At 37.4% G+C, this 26,187-nt stretch overlaps 1 protein-coding gene across 3 annotated transcripts in view; it reads right to left on the bottom strand.

Annotated features, from left to right (window-relative positions):
• Positions 1-26,187, bottom strand: part of OSBPL1A (oxysterol binding protein like 1A) — a 215,755-nt gene that overhangs the window by 138,454 nt on the left and 51,114 nt on the right. For all 3 annotated transcript variants that reach the window (XM_082417820.1, XM_082417822.1, XM_082417821.1), the window contains 7 exons: positions 18,159-18,220; positions 18,016-18,060; positions 17,094-17,167; positions 16,917-16,980; positions 11,395-11,493; positions 9,805-9,927; positions 2,703-2,784 (listed from right to left, as the gene is read on the bottom strand). In XM_082417820.1, coding sequence (XP_082273946.1) covers positions 2,703-2,784; positions 9,805-9,927; positions 11,395-11,493; positions 16,917-16,980; positions 17,094-17,167; positions 18,016-18,060; positions 18,159-18,220 — 549 coding nt within the window. The remainder of the gene's footprint in view (positions 1-2,702; positions 2,785-9,804; positions 9,928-11,394; positions 11,494-16,916; positions 16,981-17,093; positions 17,168-18,015; positions 18,061-18,158; positions 18,221-26,187) is intronic.

Raw genomic sequence — 26,187 nt, 5'->3', positions numbered from 1 at the left:
ATTAAACTTGGCATGTAAAGTAATATATCTTTTTTGGAAATTAACTTAGCAGTATATATCAATAGGCTCAAAAATGTTAATATACTTTCACCCATTAATCCCACTTCCAAGAATCCTATGGTAATAAAGTGATGTGATTAAATATAAATGTACAATACAACATTATTTATAATAGTCAAAACCTGGCTGCTACACCTAAGGGTAAATTTAAGGTTGTCGGGGAGAAAAGATTGACTGCATGGCTTTCTGGAAGTCTTCCAAAAGTTTTATAAGTTTGAGTGGTTTTATTTGTTTTTGCTACCAGGCTTTTGGTAAAGATAAAATAGTAGAGATTTTAAAACAGCATTCTTTGCACCTTGAATGATGTGTTGCCAATGTCACATACATAAATTTGGCATTAATCCAGGCAGAAATTAGGTTTAAGGTCCACTCATGAAAACAAAAGCATTATTTTAATAGAGGACATTTCAGACCAAAGACACAGTGTTTGGTCAAAAGTGTTTACGGGGGTCACGGGGGAGAAGAATTGTAAATAAAGCTAAAAAATCAGTTTGTGATCGGGCTATGAAAGTCCTTAAATGCCAGGATAAAGAGTTTGCATTTTATTCTGTAGTTTCAAGGACACTTAAAAGATTTTCTCAACAGAAAAAAAAAAAAAAAATTTATAATAATTTTTTTAAAAAGTTAACTTTCTAAAATTAATCTGGCAGCAATAATGCAGTATTTCACAGAATTTGAGTTGGAAGAGTTCCTGAAAGGCTTCCGATTCAATTCCCTTGAAGGATGGAATGCAGGAGGTTCCCAAAGGCAGGGAGACTAAAGGACAGGCTGCTGCAGTGATTTGGATTGAGGTGGTGCAGAGCAGAACAGGTACCGTAGAAGACGCAATAAGGAAGAAGGGCGTTGAGTCTTAAGGTTCATGTTCATATAATTTCGTACTAAAATGTAAGACAACTAACAGTTTCAACCACAAGAGCTGGACTCCGCCCACAAACATTTTAGTTTTTCATCCTGAGAAGTCACTGGCAGACGATGTAGGCAGTCTGGAACACGATGTGTATCTATCAGCTTCCTTTAATACAACACATGGTACAAGATGATTCTGTACAATCCCTTGGCATTAAGAGCAGACTCGGTTACCTTCAAAACTCCAATTCCATTCACGAAATCATCTCAACCCTATTTACTTAGTATTTACATAAAATGTAGGTTTATTTATCTACACCAGTCTTTCAGAAAATAACGTCTATAATTGTTTATGTATAAACCCACTGACTTCTACTGTAGATATATGAAATAGTATTGTCAGATCACAGTCAAATATTTCAAAGTTTCCCAGATGACACTGTCCAAAATGAAATCACTCTTATGGTACTGAGTATCATGTATGTCTCCAAGAGCACAAATGATGCATGCCATCATTATGAGTGACATGTCATACCAATGGTCTGAACCAAGAGATCTGACTCGAGGTTTAAAAGAAAAAAACAACGTAATTTAGTTGTAGTTCTCATATAATTTCTTTCTTTGGTCCAAGTGAAAGAAATTAATCCTTATATTTCATCTCACTCTGTACAGTTTCTGTATCTTTTAAATGTTGTTAGTATCTCTGCTTAGTTTTGATGGTTTTTGATGAGGATGGTATTTTAAAAGCCCATTGATGGTCACAGTTGCATAGCTCTGTGAATATACTAAAAGCCACTGAATGGTATACTCCACATAGGTGAATTCTAGGCTTATGTGAATTATGTCTAATGAAGCTGTTATTATTTAAAAAGCCCACTGAGGATGAACAGCCTTAAGTAATAAAATATTCTTGCTTGCAATTAATAATCAAAGTGACTTGACTGCTGTCCTTCCCAAAGCTATCATCACTCATATAAATACGTGTTTGTTGAACTGAAGTAAAGGGATGCCCAAGGTATATCTGGACAGATACAGAACATTTATGTTCAGTTTACTCTAATATTAACATTTCTTCACATTCCCTGGGCACACACAAACTAGATCATGATTAAAATGAGTAGTTAATCACAAACTCATAGACAACTCAGTTGATTATATTTTAGTGGAGTTATTTATAAACACATCACAGCTAAAATCTAAAGCAACTGTTAAGAGTCTTAAGTCTAAGGAACATGATAACTGTTTAATTTATAAAGTAATCAATAATTTTTTCTCAAAACCTAATTTGTGTATTGGATTTTATATTGGGATTTTGTATTTTGTATTGGATTGTATTTTGACTTTTGGAGTATTTATAATTAACTCCTGATAATTCATAACTAAAGGAGAGTAAAGGCATAAAAAATTACCTTTGAAAGGGAGATTAATAATTAGACAAATTCACACATACATTCACAGAATGGCAAAAGACTACCAACCCCTTCATTTTATAGATAGGGAAACCGAGGCTCAGAGAAATTAAATGTTCTGCTCAAAAGTAACAACTAATAAGTGGCAGAACAAGGATTCAAACCCAAGACAATTTGACCGCAAAATCCAAGTCTTCTGGGATTCATAAACAGTCTCACTACGTAGCCTAAACGAATTCACAGCCCCAGAAGGTTAACTTTAACTTTTTCAAATACAATTCTGAATTCAAACCCCAAAATTATCTAAAATGTATAGTCAACCAAAGGGTGAACATCTATGATAATGGGTTGTGTTCAAGAGTGGGGTGTGGGGTGTGTCTTTTTTACCTTTAGCCGCGTCACACTCCTTAATCATTCTGAGAAAGTTGGAAATTTCCCTGTCTAGTCTCTGTTGGCATGTCTGTGCTTTCTGGAAAAGGAAAAAAGAAGAAGACAAAGTTAAACTAATAAAGGATTTTTACAGTACATATGCTTTAATGTTTCCATCAAAACTTTTACTTCATAGGTTGATACACTGTAATAATTGAGACATATTCCTAACAGAGAGAAAAAGGTGAGAGAAAATTGCCTTAGAAACTGAATATAACCCTTAGTTAATCACGTACAGATTAATAAAAATAAATCTCTCTAAATTTTAAATACATTCAACATGTCAAACACGTACCTTACAACTACATTAATTACTTCTAATAACTCATTACACAATATATATCTGAGGAGTTAGATTCCTGATTTATTCAAACTTTTAGTAGGCTTGATTAAATTCATCGAGAAATTATAAAATGCACCCATTAAGAATATATTTTCTTTTTTTTTTTTTAAAGGAATTCCGTTATTTTTATTATTTATTTATTTTTATTTATTTATTTATTTTTAGCTGTGTTGGGTCTTTGTTTCTGTGCAAGGGCTTTCTCTTGCGGCAAGCGGGGGCCACTCTTCATCGCGGTGCGCAGGCCTCTCACTATCGTGGCCTTTGTTGTTGCAGAGCACAGGCTCCAGATGCACAGAGCTCAGTAGTTGTGGCTCATGGGCCTAGCTGCTCCGCGGCATGTGGGATCTTCCCAAAGCAGGGCTCGAACCCGCATCCCCTGCATTGGCAAGCTGACGCTCAACCACTGCACCCCCAGGGAAGCCCAAGAATATATATATATTTTTTTTTTTTTTAATTTATTATTTATTTATTATTTTTATTTTTGGCTGTGTTGGGTCTTCGTTTCTGTGTGAGGGCTTTCTCCAGTTGCGGTGAGTGGTGGCCACTCTTCATCGCGGTGCGTGGGCCTCTCACTATCGCGGCCTCTCTTGTTGCGGAGCAGAGGCTCCAGACGCTCAGGCTCAGTAGTTGTGGCTCACGGGCCCAGTTGCTCTGCGGCATGTGGGATCTTCCCAGACCAGGGCTCGAACCCGTGTCCCCTGCATTGGCAGGCAGATTCTCAACCACTGCGCCACCAGGGAAGCCCCCCAAGAATATATTTTAAAAACTGCTTTTGCTTAAAAACTCCAGATGGTATGAACATTTGGAAACCACAAGCTGATTTTCGTTCAGCAATCTAAGTGCACACAGCCCTCACATAATCAGACCAATAAGGACATCTTCTTAGTAAGTAAAAGCTTGTAAAAATAAGGGACAGCATTCATTTTTCCTTGTAATTTGAAATTTCTACATATTTAGATCCCTAAAAGCAAAACATAAATACAGAGTTTCATGATGTACGTTGCATCCCATCTTAGTATAGATTTGGAAGTCCAAAATGAAAAAATCAGATAAAACCATTTATTACATTAACAATGTAATTTTGAAGTTAGTTTTATTTAGTTTCCCTTTAAAGGAAACTAAGAAGCAAGAATAAGAAGCAAGAAAATCATCGCTGTAAAGCTGGTTGGTTACAGCAATAAGAAAATATTCTGAGAACCTTGACCTTACCAATATTAGTTTCACATTGTTGAAGGCAGGGTAATACATTTAGCCTGTGAATCTTCCCTACTTGGTACTGCTAATCTCAACTGACTCATCCCCAAAACACTTTTGCTCCCCCTAAATCAGACCTAAGTGCCAAGGTGATATAGGTACACATGCTTTTCACCTTATAAATTTTTCAGTGCTTCTGAAGCTCAGCTCAACCACAGCAGAATTACTCGTGGTACCACATTAGGGACAAGCAGTGTTCTCTTTAAAACGTACATTACTCTATTTTGAGAGCTCCAACAACATAAAAATGCAATTGACTTTTTTTGGGGGGGAGAGGGAGAATACCTACATTGTGCAATTTGAAACACCACAGAAACTGTATGCTGGATCATTTTTCCAGACATAGCCTGTAAATACACGTTTAAGGCAGGAGAAAAGTCAATTGGGGACCACTGAAAACATGCACTGCGCAACCAAATGTTATCACTCATAATTTATTAATAGAAAATTGTCATTTTCAGTCTATACATATTTAATACCCCTGCCCACGTGCGTGCTGCGCCAGTGCTACTGTTTTCTCTTTTTTCTCCTATGGTGAAAGTTAGCTGGGTGCACAAAAGCAAGCACTGGCTTCATTTGCAGACTGTGAATCTGTGATCAACATCACAGTTCCTGTGGTTACCGTTAAAGACAAGAAACACTATTACATTCATCTTCCCTTGGCATATCTGATAGTTACTGAAAAAAGTTCCCTTGATCCACAATTTATTTAAGAGTTACAATAGGTCAGCTGGAGAAGATCTGATCAACACATACTGTTTTATAGTTGGGTACAAATGTGTGTCGTCTATTCTAAACAATTAATGCCATTTAACTGATGCAAAAAACCCAGAAAGAGGTTATTAATACAATTTTTAAAAACCACATTCTTCAATTTGCTATCATTTCCTTGTAGCAGCTACTGGTTATATTACAAAAGCCTAAAAATCTAATCAGGAAGGTTAATGCTTATGCATTCTTTGCAGAGCTCAGCATGGTGTCTCACTGACTTCTATGCCATGCACCTTATGGCAGGTTTTAATTTTTCTAATTTTTTTTTTTTTCACCATGCCGCGCAGCTTGCGGGATGATCTTGGTTCCCTGACCAGGACCGAACCTGTGCCCCCGTGCAGTGGAAGTGTGGACTCCTAACCACTGGACTGCCAGGGAATTCCCTAGGTTTTAATTTTTATTTACACTACATAAATGAGATCCCACTCAAGCAGTGTTCTAATACCCGAAGTGAGACAGTATTTTAGATCCAGGTTATCCGGCACAGAGCCCAAGAAGAAGAGCACACCCACAGACCTGGGCTGCAGAGAGTCGGAGGCGCCCAGGCTGAGTAGCCGGGCCACAGTCAGGACACCGGTCTCCTGCAGCTACTTCTGCCCACCCAGACTCCCACTGTTGGTTTTGTTTAAGTTGATGTTAAACTACTCTATCAACCCTGACATATGGAGAAAGTTCAAAAATGTATATCTAGGGGGTGGGCATCTAGGGAGGAGTGGATAGGGTAGGAGAGAGAGGTCATTAATGCCAGCCTATTTGCCACATACAGACAATCCACATTTGGTTAATTAAGAACCGAAGCATTAGCAGGTACAGACTACCATATATAAAATAAACAACAAGGTCCTACTGTACAGCACAGGCAACTGTATTCAATATCCTGTAATAAACCGTAATGGAAAAGAAGAAAAAGAGTGTATGTATATGTATAACTGAATCACTTTGATGTACACCAGAAACTAACACAACACTGTAAGTCAACTATACTTCAATTAAAAAAAAAAAAAAAAAAAAGAACCAAAGCAGACTGCCTCCTCAGAAATAAAAAGAAACTAATGATACACACAACACGGCAGGTGAAAGATGACAGGCACCAAAGAGCACATATGGTGTGATTCCATTTAGATGGAATCCTAGAATGGGCAAAGCTGACAATACCTGTGATGACAGAGCAGATGAGCAGCTGCCTGAGATTGAGTGGAGGGCACTGTCTGGAAGGGGCACCAGAGAGCTTTCTGAGGTGATGAAAATGTTCTACACCCTGATAGGAGTGGTGGTTACACAGGGTATTTGTCAAAACACATCACACTGAAGATGCTAAAATGCCCTCCTTTTATTATATAAAAATTGTACCTTAATAATATTAAACTTTAAAAATAATGGTTGTAAAACCCTGATAACTTTCCTCTGCAGAAAACAGCCCCGTACTCATCTCCAAATCTTCCTAACTCCAGCCAAATCCACTTCAAGGATAACCCCACACTCCATCTTCCCTCAATCTAAGTCAGTCCACAGCACACTGATTCTTTTTGGTACCTGGTGATTTGTAATCTTCTTAATGTTGTATTTTGCATTAGTTATCTACACAAAGTTAAAAAAAAAAGAAAGAAAGAAAAAAGAAACACAATACATGGAGAAAGGCAACTCTCCCTCACGTATTTGTCAGTCCTAGAGTCCCTGTTTTCCCCCTTTCCCAGTCTCAAAGCAACAACTGCTAATAATTTCTCATCTTTCCTGGGATGATCTAACCTATACAAATGTGTGTATACATCCCTGCTTTCTTTCTGCCACGTAGAAACATATCAGATACACCATTTAACACCTTGCCCTTTTCACGTAGCTATAAATCTTAACTATATCAATATATATATAAATCTGCCTGATTCTTGTATGGGTGTACCACTCTATCAGCTTTGAGGTGATGTACACTCATCTTTCTGCACATTCACTTTAATTAGAAATCATTTCTTCTTCAGTCAGGGAAGTCTGATATTACTTTCTCATTTGGTTTAAATTTAGCATCATCTGCTCATTATTTCTTATCACACAGGTACAGTTCAGAGCCTATAAGAATCAAGATGTCATCAACAAATAAAAACCCCACTCTCCTAGTGCCCCCTCAAGCTAAGAGCCTACCCCAACTTGTTCCAAAAGAACTTTCTACAATGATGAAAACATTCTATATCTGCACTGTCCAAGGTGATAGCCACATGTAACTACTGAGCACTTGAAATGTGGCTAGTTAAAATGAGGAAATGAGTTTTTCATTTAACTCCAATTCATTTAAATATAAATAGCCACGTGTATCTAGTAGCTATCGTATTGGACAGTGAAGTTCTGTACCAATACTTGTTTACATTTCTCTTCCATTTTTTATTTCTGAAATATTTTCAAGTTGCCATTAAGGCAACAACTGTAAGGCCAGTATTTCTATGATTTGTCTTACACTTTTCTCCCCGTAGGCCTAACCTCAAGGCAGTGACAGACTGAAGGCTAAGTGTAAATGTTTTAAGTTTTTGGAGACCCTCATTTAGGTGGAGGTAAAGTGGGACCAAGAGTATCATATAACATGGTCATTTTTTCAGTGTGGACATTCCCCCATTCCCCCAATTTCTTATAGATCTACTTACTCGTCCAAAAGCATGTTGAGGAAATGAGGTTAATTTTACGTTAATTCGGGAAGTTTCAGAGCATTCCAGTCCTAGAGCTCCTCATTTCCTTTAGAAAGTCTATAGACATCTAGAATAAGTCTATTTCACAAATTGGTCTGAGTATTTCCTTGCAACCGAAGAACCCAGGGATCGAGGGCATTTTGGAGCCAGTCTACCACAAGCTACACATAAAACCCCCCCCATACATCAAAGTTCATTTCAGATTTTCCCATTTTTGACCAACCTCCACAAACTGAGACAGAGTCAGAATTGCCAGAATTAGCATTCAAATTCTGTTGGACAAAGATAAGTGTATAACCTGCAAAACCTCAAGTACTTAACACTGGCTGAAACTCTCTCACTGACGTCAGGTGCTATAAAATCTAGAAGGCAAAAACCTCAGAGCTTTAAAGTTAACACAATATTCAAATAAAGAATAAAATAAAAGGTACAGTTGTGGCTGATAACCCTAAAATTTGAAAATTAAGCTAAAGAAGAAACATTTCTTCAAGTTTTTTAATGATATGCAAGTTAGTATGCTTTTATTTTACCTGTAACTTCCATTAAATAGGTCTTTAAATTACCATAATCCTGGGAAAGAAATTGCTGTGCTTTGTAAGCCCTTCCAGGTTTTATCATTTACCTTATATTGAGGGTGGATAAATAGGGAAGGATTTCTTTTCACTTAGGGAACCTGACCAGAAGTTAAAATATTTAGCACAGCTTTATTTTTTACTTGTTTAACATGATTTTGGTCAGAGATATTTAAACCTTCTTTATTTACCTGAACAGTTTTAATGTTATTTAGATGCTCTGGTAGATGTTACTTCTGCAAAGTTCACTGATCTGAAAATTATGCTTACGGCTGTCACCATAAACATATTCGGCCTTAAAATAGAAGGAGTGCTGGTAAAGCAACAGTCAACTACTGGGGAATGTCTTCAACAAAACATGGAAGGGCTCAAATTCTCTAACGTTCATCATAAATTAAGATTAGGGATCAAAAGTGTCAAAATCTCTTTCTTACTTTAAGGTTATAGGTCCCTAATAAAACTCCTTAGGTATTAGCAAACTTAAATTCACTAAAGTTGTTGATTTAGAAACATTCAAATCCTGCAATAAATTCATTTCATTAAAAAAAAGATTACCAAATGTAAAATAGATAGCTAGTGGGAAGCAGCCGCACAGCACCGAGAGATCAGCTCGGTGCTTTGTGTCCACCTAGAGGGGTGGGAGGGAGACGCAAGAGGGAGGGGATATGGGGATATATATGTATATGTATAGCTGATTCCCTTTGTTATACAGCAGAAACTAACATACCATTGTAAAGCAATTATACTCCAATAAAGATGTTTAAAAAAAAAGATTAAATTTAGTAGGCAAATTCATATGCTCTGACATAATTATTCAGATTGAAACACATCATCCTTTCGTAGTTCTAATTCTTCCAAACCCATTCATTTAAAAGGTATAGCCAGAAAACTGATGCCAAGAAAAAAATACCTATTTCACTTCAATTACTTATGTTGGTATTTCTCTATGGATGAGGCACTGATGTCACTTCAGATGAGGGCCTCTCCATTCATTACTGATGCTTTACCTTACCTCTAATCAATGAAGTTACAGATTACAGGGGCTTTTTTAAATGAAACTACAGACCAGGAAAGGTATCACTATGGTTGCATTATTTAAACTCTGAAACATACAGTGAAGTCATAAAGGGCAGTAAGGCAAGCAATGCATGCCCCCCCTACTGGCGGCAGCTTTCAAAGAGAATGACAATCTGATTACAACATAAAAATCTTAACCAAAAAAGATACACGCAGGCACATGCCTAGCTTTAGAGCCTATTTACCGAGATATCCGATAGTTATTACTGTAACAGAGACAGTGTAAGTAGCAAGAGAATATTACTGGAAAAGTAATACTACTTCCACTGTTGTGAGAAATCTTAATTTCAAAACCTCATATTTAAAAAAAAAAAAAATTCTTGGTAAAACCTGAGTGATAGAGTTAGGTATACAGGTCAGGTTTTCCTACTTACCTCTAAGGATTCCTTCAAGTCTACAGCAGAAACTGCATCTTCCTCTTCATCATCAGTCAACTGGTCCTGGGAACAGTAGTGAGTGCTGTAAGCAGAATGCTCTTCTATTGCTTCCAGCCAGTCCTGAAATAATACAAGGATTTAAATAAAAGTAAAACACACTTCTACTCAAAACAGATATTATGACAACAATCTGGGAAGAATAAAATGTACGTGGAGAAAAAAAAAATATTACGGCCTCAAAAAAACAAAACAAAACAAAACAAAGAATTCCCAGCAACAAAATAATGATGCAGGTCTCTTGTCCATGACATGTCTGGATAAAAAATTTTCCCAATACTTTAAAAAATACCATCTATAAGTTTACATATTCATTCAAATTAATACTGAAACACATTATAAAAACTAAACAATGAGTGGAGAATCTTGCACTCAGAATTATAGGTTCTCAACACTGCTGAATAAGTTACTGTATAAGATGCATCCAGAAACAGTTTACCAACTTGCCATAAGCGCAAGACACTCAGACCATTTTAAGAGAGCCAACAATTACTCTGATGCTTTAACTTTTACTATGTTTTTAAAAAATTAGTGGGACTCCCCTGGTGGTCCAGTGGGTAAGACTCCGCACTCCCAACGCAGGGGGCACGGGTTGGATCCAGGGTCAGGGAACTAGATCCCGCATGCATGCTGCAACTAAGAAGTCTGTGTGCCGCAACTAAGAAGTCTGCGTGCCACATCTAAAGATCCCACATGCCGTGACGAAGACCCGGTGCAGCCAAAATAAATAGATAAATAAATAACAAATATTTTTAAAAATTAGTGATTTCACAAAAAGATGGAATGTTTGCCCTAAAAATATCTATCTTACTTCTACCTCATTTCTTGCAGCATTTTTCAGGGTCAAATCTTACCCTTTTATGAAATTTTGGGACAGTCACGTTTTGTATTGTTTAGGATTCTCTGCAAGGCCAAAGTTAACTGCTCTGGAAAATAGATCCTTTTAACCCCTTACATAATTTACAAAAAACAAGATAAGTCTACGAATATTGTTTTGATCTAAAGGGATATGGAGTCTCCATTAAATAACTACACAATGAATTTCTGTCATATCAATCCCAATTTCTTGCTTGCTGCTATTGTTCAGTTTACCACAAAGAAAGGCTGAGTCTACCTGTAATAAATCAGTGTAATTACACTGTAATAAATCAGAACACCTGGGCTGGAGCCAGGTTCTGTTACTTGCAAGCTGCATGAGCTTGAGAGGTCACTTCAATCTTAGTCTTCAGTTTTCCTCATCTATAAATTCAGGGGTAGACTAAATAATCATTTAGGCTTTTTTCCAAAACCAATAAGGGCCTCTTACATTCACAGAAGCAAAATTTAAAGAAGAAGAAGAACAGAAAATACTTGCAGGTGCATGTTGATAAGGAATTAATTCCTAAGCCAAATTTCAAAAGTTTCATATAATCACTCCCGTTAAAAAGGTACAATCAACAAGATGTTAGATGTTAATATTGAGCCTACCTTATATTCTTTACATTCTTAAATGTTAAGTTTTATGAAAGATAAACGAATCCATAAAATTACCTCTCTTGTCTGCTGAAGGCTATTCTTAGGAACCCTGAAGCCATGAACAGTGTCATCGAAGCATTTAATAAAGAAGAGGCAGCTATCAGTGGGTTTTACCTTGGATATAAAGAAGTCAGTAAGACAACATCATTCATGCCCATAAAACAAAACCCTAAAATTATCTATACATAAAATTAACAATATTAACATGCCAATAATACCCGAGTGAACATTTAAAATACTGAGAAAAATTGATACATCAGGAGTATCAAATGCACTGCAGCTTATCTACATTACATCTGGCTTTCATATTCTTAATCAAAGTAAATACTAATAAATAGTCACTAGGTATGTAGTTTTCCTTTTATCCTGTTAAATATAACATAGCATGCGCTTGGGCTATAAAGTCCTTCAAATACAAGAACTCCAATCTCTTATTCATGCCACTCTCCTGAAGCTTTTGTTTGAGCTGAGTACAGAAAATGTTTGAACTGAGTGTAAAAGCATGAGGAGTAGAACAGGAAGAGCTGGAGTGTGAACAAGAGCCGGCCGACTCTATGGGAGAGAGCAAGCTGCCTTGGAGGAAAGGAAACAAGGAGCTTTGCGAGCAAGCTCCCACCCCCAAGACTGTTCACCTGGAACTAGTACTGTCCCCGAGGGTGACACAACAGCAGCAAGGGCATACCTGGACAACAGTCTGCCTTTGGAAATTAAAAAAGCAGAGCTGGGCAGCCATAAATACTAAAGAGAGTAGGGGAGTCACCCAATGGAAAGAGACAGAGATGGGAATCCCAAACTCTGTCTTTTCACATCTCTTACTGATGCACAAAATAGATTCCAAGCAGTCACTGAAATACAGACCAGAGCTGCCATCCAAGAAACAGAGTTTACAAGCCAAACCCAGCCAAGAAAATGACCTAAAACAATGGAAATAACATTTAATGGAGAAAAATAAAGAATCCAGGATCTCCAGAACTTAACATTAAGGATACAATCCAAAATTACTTGACATATGAAGTAAAAAAGTGGACCACATTCTCAAAAGAAATCTAATTAAAAGGCAAAAAATGTCAGAATGGTTAATAGGGACCCAAATACACACTATCTACAAGAGACAGAAGATAAATATAAAGATACAGCTAGGTTGAAAGTAACAAGATAGAAAAAGAGATACTATGCAAACAGTAACCATAAGAAAGCCTGAGTGGTTATATTAATATCAAGCAAAATAGATTTCAAAACAAAATGCATTATTACAGGAGATAAAGAGGACCACCACATAATGCTAAAAGGGTAAATTAATCAGGAAGACAACAATCATAAATATGTATGTGATCAGTAACAGAGTGAGAAATAAATAATTCTACAAGTATAGTTGGAGATTTAAACACCCTTCTCTCAGCAATTGATACAATTAGAAAAAAAAAAAAAAAAGGCAGTAAAGACACAGAAAATCTGAACAACACTATCAACCATTATGACTGAATGTTTATAGGACATGACCCCCAACAATAGCAAAACACACATTATTTTCCAGTGCATTCTCTAAGATAATCCATATGTAGAGTCACCAAGCAAGTCTCAATAAATTTGACAAGATGGAAATCATATCGAAAATGTTCAATGGCCAAAATGGAATTACATTATAAATCAAAAACACAGTAATCAGGAAAACCCCAATTATTTGGAAATTTAACAACACACTTCTAAACGTTCACTGGTTCAAAGAAGAAATCATAATAGGAATTAGAAAATATTTTGAACTGGATGATAATTTGAATAATCTAAGCTTCAACCTTAAGAAACTATAAAAGAGCAAAGCAAGCCCAACTCATGGAGAAATTATTTAAAATGAATTAAAAAATCAATGAAATAGCAAAAACAAGAGAAATATTTCAATGAAATCAAGAGCTGGTTCTTCGAAAGGATCAATAAAACTGATAAAGTGCTAGACAGATTGATCTAGGAAAAAAAGGAAAACACAAATTACCAATATAAAAAGTAAAAGAGCATATCATATAACACTACCTATCACACAGACATTAAAAACATAATATGGGAATATTACTAACCCTAAGTTTTATAACCCAGAAGAAAATGGACAAATTTCTTGAAAGGCAAAAATTACAAACACCGACCCAAAAAGAAACAGAAAATGTGAATAGCCCTATAGCAACTGAAGAAATTAAATTTGTAACTACAATCCTCCCCCACCCCCGCACTAAAACCTCCTGGCCCATGTGACTTCACAGGTGAATTCTATCAAGCATTTAAGGAAGCAGTAACCTAATCCTATACAAACTCCTCTAGAAAACTGAAAAGGAACATTTTCCAATTCATTATATGAAACCAGACAAAATATCACAGGAGGAATATAAACCAATATCCAGCATGAACAAAAAGCAAAAATTCTTAACAAAATGTTAACAAACAATATATTAAAATGGTAATTTATCATAACCAACTGGGATTTGTCCCAGCAATATAAGATTGACTTTATTAACACGCTAAAGTCTATCAATACAACTAATCATATTAACAGAATGAGTAAAACCATATGATCATTTCAATAACATGGAAAATAGCATTTAATAAAATTCAACAGATTTTCATAATGAGGGATCCCAGTAAACTAGGAAAGGAAAAGAACTTACTCAACCAGATTAAGGGCTTCATATGTTCAAGCCCTAATCCCCAATGAAACTACATTTGGAGATAGGGCTTTTATAAGAGGTAATTAAGGTAAAATGAGATCATATGGGTGGAACTCTAATCCAGTATGACCGCTGTCCTTACAAGGAGAGGAAGAGAGATCAGGGATGCCTGCACACAGAGAAAAAGTCATGTGAGGACAAAGCAAGGAGGCCGCCACCTGCAAGCCAAGGAGAAAGGCCTCAGGAGAAACCGATGCCTCAGTGTCAGAGCTAAAACTATAAAAACTCTTGTAAGAAAACTTGGGAAGAAAGCTTCATGGCATTGGACCTGGCAGTGGTTTCCTGGATGTGATACCAACAGCGCAAGTGACAAAAGAAAAAACATCAACTGGACTATATAAAAAATAAAAACTTCTATGCATCAATGGACATTATCAGCAGAGTGAAAAGACAACCCATGAAACTGGAGACAATATGTACAAATCACGTATCTGATAAGGGGTTAATATCCAGAATATATAAAGAACTCCTACAACTCAACACCAACAAGAAAAAAAAAAAAAAACTGATTAAAAAATGGGCAAGAGATTTAAACAGACATTTCTCCAAAAACAACATACAAATGGTCAATAAGTACATGAAAAAATGGTCAACATCACTAGTCATCAGGGAAATGGAAATCAAACTACAATTAGATACTACCTCATACCTATTAGAATGGCAAACAAACAAAACCCACAGGAAAAAAAAAAAGTGTTGTGGTGAGGATGTGGAGAAATTGGAGCACTATTGGTATGAATGTAAAATGGTGCAGATGTTATGGAAAACAGTATGGAAGTTCCTTAAAAAATTAAAAATAGAACTACCATATGACCCACCAATTCCACGTCTAGGTATATATCCAGAAGAAATGAAAGCAGGATCTTGGTGAGACATTTTCACTCCCGTGTTTATAGCAGCATTATTCACAGTAACCAAAAGGCGGAAGCAACTCAAAACATCCACTGATAGAGGAATGGATAAAGAAAATGTGGTCTATGCATAACAACGCAATAGTATTCAGCCTTAAAAAAAGAAATCCTGTCACGTGTTATAACATGGATGAACCTTGAGGACATTATGCTAAGTGAAATAAGCCAGACAAATACTGTATAATTCCACTCATGTGAGGTATCTAAAGTAGTCAAAAGCATAGAAACAAAGTAGAATGGGGTTGTCAGGGGGTGGGAAATAGAGAGGCGCTATTCAACTGGTATCGAGTTTCAGTTCTGCAAGATGAAAAAGTTCTAGAGACCTACTGTACAACAAAGTGAATAGAGTTAATGCTACTGAACTTAAAAATGGTTAAGACGGTAAGTTTTATGTTATGTGTATTTTACCACAATTAAACAAAATTTATAGGTGTAAACACCTGTATTAGAAAAGAAAAAAAGTCTCAAATCAATAACCTAAGCTTCTACCTTAAGAGTCGAGAAAGTGAACAGAGCCTGCCTCATAGTAGTCACTGAATGCCTGTTACCTTGTATCAATATGGATTCATAAATGTAGCCTCTAAGTAGACACTTATACAAGAAGCAAAAGTTATAAAACAAGGTGAAGCATAACACAGCAGAAGTTATCAATTCTAAAGAAGTTAAAAACCGGGAAATTTTAAAAGAGTGAGGGAGCAACTTGTCTAATTTTTTGTTTTAAGATAGACAAACCTTAGTGTTAAATAAATGAATCAAAAGCTGGAACAGAAGAGAATGGCCGGGACTGCACTAACAGAAGAAACGAGAAGATTAGACGGCTAAGACTAGAGAGCGGTTCCCTGGCCCTCTGGTCTAATGCGAAGGGAGGAAGGGGAGCGAGGACACTAAGGGACCAGCCTGTGGAAGGAGGCCTGAGTGCAGGCGCAGGTGACTGAGCCTGTGACGGCCCAAGGGCGACGCTGCTGGCCCTCCGGGAGTTCACACGGAAAGGCAGGGGCTGTGCTCTGAAGAGCGGGTGCACCGCCGTGGCATGTTGACAACCCTGAAGAACTTGAAGCAGCAAGCGAAAAAGTATGTCTAGGCTCCAGTCTTAGGCTAATCTCAAAGGAGGAAAAAATTCTTTCTCCTGGCTGGTAAAAGCAAAACAGCCAGAAGTGAATATGGAGAACCTAAAAATCCCAATTTTGATATAGGCTTTAAATTTTACCACCAGAAAAATTTCCATTTTCCAGATTTACCCATGTACAAATACATGCATGCCTACACATATGTATGTAGATATGTATATGCATACATTATGTGTGAATATATACACATACATAAGTATATACATACACATACAAAATGGTAAAAGTTCTGTATAAATGTTTTTGGATCATGCATCTCTTATTCCACAATACGTAGAGATGTTTTTTAACTTGATTATATTTTTTAAATGGAATTCCACAACTTTACTTGTTCTCAAATAAAAACATATACAGTCATCCCTCGGTATCTGTGGGGGGACTGGTTCCAGGACACCTGAAGGATACCAAAATCCACGGCAGCACAAGGTCCTTATCTAAAATGGCATAGTATTTGCATACAACCCATGCACATCCTCCTGCTTACTTTAAATCATCTCTAGATTACTTATAATACCTAATACAATGTAAATGCTATGTAAATAGTTGCTGGTGCATGGCAAATTCAAATTTTGCTTTTTGGAACTTTCTGGAATTCCTTTTCCTATATAGTTTTGATCCACAGTTGGTTGAATTAGCAGATGCAGAACTCGCAGATATGGAGGGCCAACTCAACTGCACAAGTGCCTTCTACCCCAAGATTTTACAAGGCAGCTTATACCAATGATTCAGGGCAATCACTTGCAGGACTGATTTCACAGTTTAAGCAAAAGATTCATGTGTCATCCTACCGTGCATACTGCTTGAGTTAGGTGTTTGCATCCCTGGCGATAAATATTATGGACTGCATCGGGCCTTCAAAATAAATATAAATTATCAAGGCAAAAGGAAAAGAGATTAGTGAAAACTTTTAATCATTCAAAATTTAGATGCTGAAATTCAACAAGTATTAGGATCATAATACTTACTGTTTCCTATACCATGAGAGGACTCCATGTTCTAACACCACCCAGAATAATCTCCAGCCAAAAAATCTTGAACTCTAAGGGAAAAAAAACAAAGATTTTTCCAAGTTGATACATCTAGATTCAAATACTTGACTGATAAAAAGTAATTAAGTTATGACAGTTCTATCTGAGCCTTTCATCCGGACAGTACCACTGCACACTCAAAAATGAACAAACATGAACTGAGGAACTGGGTGCAGAAATGAAAACATACTACTACAGGGTGACAGGGACAGAAGAAATGCCACATTGGTAAGATCAACGATGAACACAGTTTATAGTTCTGACAATACTGTGCAAGGATATTTATAGGAAATATATCAGTTGTGGGCTTCAAAGACAATTTCCTCAAAGGCCTGAATGCGTTTCTAAAAAAAGAGAATTATCCTAAATTTTATACAATATAAACACACATGTACATAAATATACAGAAGGAGCAGTTGCAAATGCAGAAGAAACTATATGCTCCAAAACAGTTAATTCTAGAAAATAAATGAACTCCAAAAAGCAAAGAAATTTTAGAACTAGAAAGATTTTATATGTGTGCTCTGTGACAATTCAAATATTAAATTCCTCCTGAGTCCTCCATGGATCAATGTTCATAACAGAGATGATACTGTAACCCTATGCTTAAGTAAGAAAAAAAGAATTCCTCCACTCTTCTCTGTACAAACTTGGTCACCTAAAAGTGTTAGACCAACAGTTAATTGCTACAATCACTGGATGCCTAATAAAGTCCAGCAGTATAAAAATGGTTTACATGATAAGATCGAATAATTATTAAATCACATATACTTCAAAAAATAATGAAAAAGAATTTTAACAAGAGAGCACCTGAGAATCTTTTTTCCAGTTTTATAATTAAAAAACCATCCCAACCTACCTTCCAGAGAGGGCCTTCGTATCGTTTCAATGCTTTGTAGATGGCCTATCGGAAAAACATGTTTTCATTAAAAACGCATCTATGTATTTCAAGAATTCAAAATTTTTTTCTACATTATATAAATGAAATCCTTTACCACATACCTTATTACCAACAAGAACATGTTTCATTTCAGCACCCTGGGCAAGATCAAGAGGTTTTTGATCTGTGTAAAATACAAGGAAAAAAACCATCAAGAGCTTAACTCTACTATAAAATTGATGCTTGTATTGTAGCACATAATATTCTTTCATTATTCCATCAACTACACCCCAAATCACCGACCTGAAGCTGCCATCTCAATTCTTTATAGCATCCTTTTCAGTAACTATTAAGCCAGCAAATCAAACTAAACTTTGAACACTCTGTACAGGTTTTGTGATCTTTCAAGCTTTCTTGCCTTGAGTCACTGTATCAGTTTCCTATGGCTGTTGTAACAAATTACAACATACTTACCGGTTTAAAACAATACAAATTATTCTCTTACAGTTCCGGAGGTCAGAAATCTACAGTCAGTTTCACTGGGCTAATAATCAAGGTGTTGGCAGGGCTGCCTTCCTCTGGAGGCTCTTGAGGAGAACCTGTTCCCTTGCCTTTTCCAGAGGTCCCCTACATCCCCTTGATTCGTGGTCCCTCCCTCCATCTTCAAAGTGCATCATTCCAACGTCTGCTTCCATGCTTACATTTTTCTCCCTCAATATTCTGATCCTCCTGCCTCCTCCCCCAAGAGGAAGGACCCTTGTGATTACACTGGGCCCACCTAGAGAATTCAAGATTATCTCGCTATCTCAAGATACTTAACTAATCACATCACTGGGGGAGTATTATTCAGCCACCACAGCTGCTCTTAAGCTACCTCACTGGAGAACAGGTAGCAGAGACAACTCACAGAGTAACGGCGTGATGGTCCACAATTGAGGACAAAAGGAAAAAGTGGTAACTGAGAATGAAACCAGCAAGGTATCATGGTAACTTTCTCAAGCCTACACATGCAAGCTCTCTACGTTTTGCCAAACAACAAAAACGCAATTTGTTTGTAAGTTATTTACCGAGTTCTGAAGTGAGCAGGACACTATATGAAGGATGCAAACTAAAAAAATAATCGTCTCATAACCTCAAAGAGCTTCTAATTACTAGAGAAACAAAAGCTAAACATAAAAATTTAAAACAAAAAAAACAGCCCCTTCATGATAACATATCAGACTGGAACTCTGGAACTCTATTTATGCAGTAAGGTGATAACATTCTATCAAATAACCTTTTTATAAATGCCAAACACCTGGTACGTGTTGGACAATTTCTTGTAAAACTATCTCCTAATGAGAGTCTATTATGTGCCAATTAATATTTTAGGCACTGGGAACTCAGTAGTGAACATGACCGAAAAAATTGGGTGGGGGGAGGCGTAGAAAAAGGGAAAGACAGACAACTTAATAAAAAAAGGATATAGCAAATAAACCATGGTATGCCAACATTTTTAAGTGAATGTTCTGAGAGAATGACTGGGATACCACTTTAGATTGGAGACTGGGGGACTGATCAAGGAAAGCCTCTCTCTGAGGGAGGGATGTTTAAGCTGAAAGGAAGGATCCAGCCTTGTGAGAATATAGGGGAAGGGCATTGCAAGCAGAAGGAACAGCTGATGCAAAGGCCCTGAGGTAGCAACAATTAGGTGGGCAAGAGAGAAAGGCAAAGAAAGAAAGAAGCCACATCATAAAAGGCCTCTGTGGGTGAGACCTTTGTGAACCAGTAAAAGGAGTTTGGGTTTTATTCTAAATACAATGGAAAGCCACTGAAAGGTTTTAGGTAAAAGAACAGCATGATCTGACTTATGTTTCAAACTCTGTCGAAGTGCTAAAGAACTTAATCAGAACATCTGGGGAAATGTGAACTTTGGCTGTTCGATGATTTTGAGAAATTATAAAATTATTAATAGGATAATGCCATTGTGGCTATTTCTTTAAATAGCTCTGAGAGAGAATTCACATACCATACAATTTACTCATGTAAAGTGTACAATTCAGTGGTTTTTAGAATATTCACGGAGTCGTGCAACTATCACATGGTTATGGTGTTTTTTTTAAAAGGAGACCTTATACAAATGTACTTAAATATTTATAGCCAAAATAAGATGACATCGGGGCAGTGGCCATTATTGACAATTCCTGAAAGAGGGTGATGAGTACATCAATTATACTATTCTATTTTTTAAGCTTTCATAATTTCAGTAATAGAAAGTAAAAAAAAAAGATCACTGCAGCTACTGTATGGAAAAACCCTGTAAATGTGGGCAAGAGAAAAGAAGGGATACACGTTACAAACAAATAGCAGGTGAAAGACACTGCTGATATACAAACAGCTCATGCAGCTCAATATCAAAAAACAAACACCCCAATCAAAAAATGGGGAGAAGACCTAAATAGACATTTCTCCAAAGAAGACATACAAATGGCCAAGAGGCACATGAAAAGATGCTCAACATCGCTAATTACTAGAGAAATACAAATCAAAATTACAATGAGGTATTATCTCACACCGGTCAGAGTAGCCATCACCAAATAATCTACAAACAATAAATGCTGGAGAGGGTGTAGAGAAAAGGGAACCCTCCTACACTGTTGGTGGGAATGTAAATTGGTAGAGCCACTATGGAGAACAGTATGGAGGTTCCTTAAAAAACTAAAAACAGAGCTACCATATGATCCAGCAATCCCACTCCTGGGCATATATCCGGAGAAAACCATAATTCGAAAAGATACATGTACCACAATGTTCACTGCAGCACTATTTACAATAGCCAAGACGTGGAAGCAACCTAAATGTCCACCGACAGAGGAATGGGCAGAGAAAATGTGGTACGTATATACAATGGAATATTACTCAGCCATAAAAAAATGAAATAATGCCATTTGCAGTGACATGGATGGACCTAGAGATTGTCATACTGAGCGAAGTAAGTCAGAGAAAGACAAATATCATATGATATCGCTTATATGTGGAATCTAAAAAAATAGTACAAATGAACTTATTTACAAAACAGAAATAGAGTCACAGATGTAGGAAACAAACTTATGGTTACCAAGGGGGAAAGGGAGGGGGGTATAAATTGGGAGATTGGGATTAACATATACACACTCCTATATATAAAATAGAAAACTAATAAGGACCTACTGTATAGCACAGGGAACTCTACTCAATACTCTGTAATGACCTATATGGGGAAAGAATCTAAAAAAGAGTGGATATATGTATAACTGACTCACTTTGCTGTACACCTGAAACTAAAACATTGTAAATCAACTATACTCCAATAAAAATTAATTTAAAAAAACAAGAAAGATACTGGTGGCTTGAACTAGAGAGTTAGCAGTAAAATGGAGACACTAGTAGGTATGGAGAAAACTACGTGGCTTTGAGATTTACTTTAGAGGTAGATTTATCAGACTGCTGACAGGTAAAACTTGAACTGGTCATATATTACTCTTTCAGTGGGGAAAAAACTTTTTAAAGTGTTAACTGAGCAACTGATAATCACTTTAGGTTTTCTAGCTAGCAAACAGGAGACTGTCTTATGAAAAGGTCTGCCAACTCATTATTTCTACTCTATCTGCAGGGCACTTTTAGGCAGAAAGGAGAAAGACAATGTGATTTCTTTCACAGAATTCTGTCCTAACACCAAAAATAAATTCTGAACTCCTGCCAATTAGCTTAAGTCCTACACAGAGCCCTCGTTGCTGGATTCAATGCCCACAGTGCCTGGCACACAGTGAGAATTTAATAAAATGCTTTTAGAACTGAATGAAATAGCCCCCTTACCGGGACAGGCACCATAACCAGTTGTTTCAAAATCGCACTACATCTCTTGTCGACCACGACAAAATAAGGAAAAAAACGGGAAGGATCCTGTATTTAAAGTTTTGCCTGATACAGATTTGTCCCTTAATGGGAAAACGAAATAAAAATGTCAACACTCCTCAAATGATTTACATAGAACACAATCTCAATTAGATGTCAACAGCATTTTTACTAAGAACCTAAAAAAATTATTTTAAATGCCATTTGGAAAAACAAATAGTTAAGACTGTCAAGGAAAATACTCAAAAAAGAATAGTAAGAGGAAACGTCATTAGCTATTAAAGCCTTACAAAAACAACCATTAAAAGTGCACCGCTTCTTTTTATGGCTGAGTAATATTCCATTGTATATATGTGCCACATCTTCTTTATCCATTCATCTGCTGATGGACACTTAGCGAGTGGGAAGCAGACGCATAGCACAGGAAGATCAGCTCAGTGCTAGCACAGGGAGATCAGCTCAGTGCTTTGTGACCACCTAGAAGGGTGGGATAGGGAGGGTGGGAGGGAGGGAGACGCAAGAGGGAAGAGATTTGGGAACATATGTATATGTATAACTGTTTCACTTTGTTATAAAGCAGAAACTAACACACCATTGTAAAGCAGTTATACTCCAATAAAGATGTTAAAAAAAAAAAAAAGTGCACCGCTGGTGAAGGGACAGCTGAGGCAATAAAAGAGCACCGAAAACACACAAAAAGAGTAAATTATTCAAGAGTATGAGAAAGGCATAACAAAACAAAGGAAAAGGAAAGGCTGCTTGATAAAGGGTGCAAGGATAAGTGATTAGCAATTTTAGAGTCTCCCGTCCTAACGTACACTCTCACGTCACCTTTCCTGCTCAATACCCTCGACACCGGCCAACAGGGCTGGGCCTCTGGCTGCCTTATGACGCTACCTGTGTCCCTGAGGAGCCCGCTCTAGGCAACCCGGCAGCTTCCTTCTTCAAATATGCCAAGTGCCCTCCTACCCCGGAGCCTTTACACTTGCTTGCCCTCTGCTTTCACTGCTCTTCTGCCAGAATCCTTCACCACAGCTCACTCCCCTCCTCAGTGTGGCTCTTTGCTCAGTCACTTCACAGCGGCCTTCCCTTCCCTTCCACCCTTCCCAAAACAAAAGCCTCCCCCCGCACTGAATCGCCCTCTATCCCCTTTAGCCTATTTTATTTTTCCTCACCTCACTGTCCAACACTGTATGTGTATTTATACTTTGTCTATCTCCTCCCACCAGAACACAAGTATGGGGACAGTCAGATTTTGTTCGCTGTTGGGTCGCCAGTACCTGTGACAGTTCCTGGCACACAGCAGAGGCTCAGTATTTGCTGAATGAATGTGAAACAGATACACTAGGAGAAAACAGAATCAAGTATTTACCAAAGCTCTACCTAAGCTTAGAAGTGTTAGAAGAAATCAAAGAAGAGGATCAACAAGTTTGACTAAAAATTTAAAACAGGGCTTCCCTGGTGGTGCAGTGGTTAGGAATCCGCCTGCCAATGCAGGGGACACGGGTTCGATCCCTGGTCCGGGAAGATCCCACATGCCGTAGAGCAACTAGGCCCGGGCGCCACAACTACTGAGCCCGCATGCCACAACTACTGAAGCTCGTGCACCTAGAGCCCGTGCTCCGCAACAAGAGAAGCCACTGCAATGAGAAGCCTGCGCACCACAACAAAGAGCAGCCCCCGTTCGCCACAACTAGAGAAAGCCCATGCGCAGCAAGGAAGACCCAACGCAGCCAAAATAAAATAAATAAATTTATATAAAAAAAAATTTAAAACATCCTTGTTTAAAAAGACTAGGAAAATTCAGTCACAAAAAAATATAGAAATTATTATTGTCCTTATCACTGAAGGTTTGTGGGTGTGGAGCGGATTATATTACATCCACATGAAATACTATGCAGAAGGTGAGCCATGAAGACTATGCTTCCTGGAACGATATGGAAAACTGTTGACGTTTACTATAGAGCAGGATTTTAATATGTCGACGCTATTTACAAGCCATAAACTAAAAGGAATGGTAGATACTTTCTTAGGTGTTTGCCGGCCCATACTCCTCCACCATTCTCTGAGCAACCTCTGCCCTTTTCACACCCCCCAGGGGAAGGCCCTAGCAGCCATGTTTGTACGGCACACGGATCTTTATTGAGGCATGCAGGATCTTTCATTGTGACGCGTGGGCTTCTCTCTAGTTGTGGCATGCAGGTCTTCCCTTCTCTAGTTGTGGTGCACAGGCTCCAGGGTGCGTGGGCTCTGTAGTTTGCAGCACACGGGCTCTCTAGTTGAGAAGCATGAGCTCAGTAGTTGTGGCACGTGGGCTTAGTTGCCCCGCAGCACGTGGGATCTTAGTTCCCTGACCAGGGATCGAACCCGAGTCCCCTCCATTGTAAGGCGGATTCTTTACCGCTGGACCACCAGGGAAGTCCCTGCTCACACTCTTGAGTTGGTATCTATTATTTAAAACTTAAAAAAAATCTAGTCTACAACAGAACAACAACTAAAAACTAAATCTTTGGATGTTTGGGTATAGGTGATTGTACTTTTTTGGTGCCTTCATTTCCCTCATTTTGGCCATAAAAAAAAAAAAAGCATTTGTTTTGCAATTTAAAAAAATGCTCTAAAATAGGTATGAAAATAGATTCAAAGGGTATATAATATGCCAAAGTACCAGAGATTGTATTGGAGTAATTTATGTTTTTTTTCTGTATTTTTAAAACTTCCTAAAATGCAGATACTATTACTCTTATGATTTTAAAAATTACACTTTTTCAGAAAGCACCACCTTGACTTCTATCAAGAACACTATAACATCTTCAACAGGAATGTTTAACCTTCCAGATATCTGTACCCACCTTCCGTTACTTTTAGAAGTTTACCCCTCAATGTTAAATCATTCTGTAAACTGCTACTAACTTTCAAAGGTAATCATGATTCTTTTTTACTATTTTAAATAGAGCTGAAATAAACATCATAGTACATACTCCCTGCATTTATGTGAATGCATTTTTTTCATGTAAAGGAATTTTAATTTAGGTTTTATATCTCCATGTAGAGCCTTTAGTCATGTGTTTTTTGCCATCTGTATGTCTTTGAAGAAGTGCCTGAACCTTTTTAGAACTGGGTTGTTTATCTTCCTTTTAGAGTTATAAGGGTTCTGTATATATCCTAGATACAGGTGCACTCTTGTACATGTTTTGCCAATATTTCCTCCCATAAAATAGCTTGCATTTTCATAACAGTGCTTATCGAAGAGAAAAACTTTTCTAATTTTGACAAAGTCCAATTTATCAATATTTTATCACTCATGCTTTCTGTCATATTTAAGAAATCTTTGCAAAACCCAAGGTAACTAAGATTTTCTCCTGTATTTTCTTCTAGAGTTTTATGGTTTTAACTCTTATGTTCATTTCTGTGCCCCATCTAGATCTAATTTTTACACATGCTCCTTGTTTTGAATATAGCAATCCAACTTTTTCAGTGTCATCTGTTGACAATTTTATCCTTTCCTCACTGATTGCCTTGACACCTTTGACAAAAATCAACTGTGTGTAAATATATTTATATATTTCTGGACTCTCTCCTGTTCCATAGACCTATATATCTACCCTTACCACAGTGACTAGGCTAAGGAATACCTAGATAGTAAATAATAGTAAAACATTTCTGGGTGTGTCTGTGAGGGTGTTTCTGGGTGAGATTAGCATTTGAATCAGTAGACTGAGTAAAGATCTGACCTCACCAATGTGGGTAGCATCATCCAATCCACTGAGGGCCTGAATAGAACAAAAAGGCAGAGAAAGGACAAATTCTCTCTCTTCTTGAGCTGGGAAATCCATTTCTTTCTGCCCTGGAACATTGGATCTCCTGGTTCTCTGGCCTCTGGCTGCCCCCCTCCCCAGGGCTCAGGCCTTTGGATTCAGACTGAATTATACCATCGGGCCTTCTTGGTCTCCTCGTCTCTAGCCCTTAATTGGTCAGGCTCTCCTCTCTCTCTCTCTCTCTCTATATATATATGATTGGTTCTGTTTCTCTAGAGAACCCTGACTGTAACTACAAGGTAGCCTAAGTCCTCCAACTTTGTTCTTTTCCAAAGTTGTTTTGGGTATACTAGGTCTTTTCCATTTCCAAATAAAATTTATAATCAATTTGTCATTTTTTACAAAAAGTCCTGCTGGAACTTTGACTGGGATTGCACTGAATTGCTAGATCTACTTGGAGAAAACTGACAACTTAACAATGTCAAGTCTTCTGATCCCTGAAAATAGTACCCTTCCCCATATA

The sequence above is a fragment of the Balaenoptera physalus genome (assembly GCF_965194825.1).
Source record: "Balaenoptera physalus genome assembly, chromosome: 12".
NCBI lineage: Eukaryota > Metazoa > Chordata > Mammalia > Artiodactyla > Balaenopteridae > Balaenoptera > Balaenoptera physalus.
Note: the sequence above shows the minus strand (reverse complement) of the source record. Positions and strands in the feature narration are given on the sequence as shown.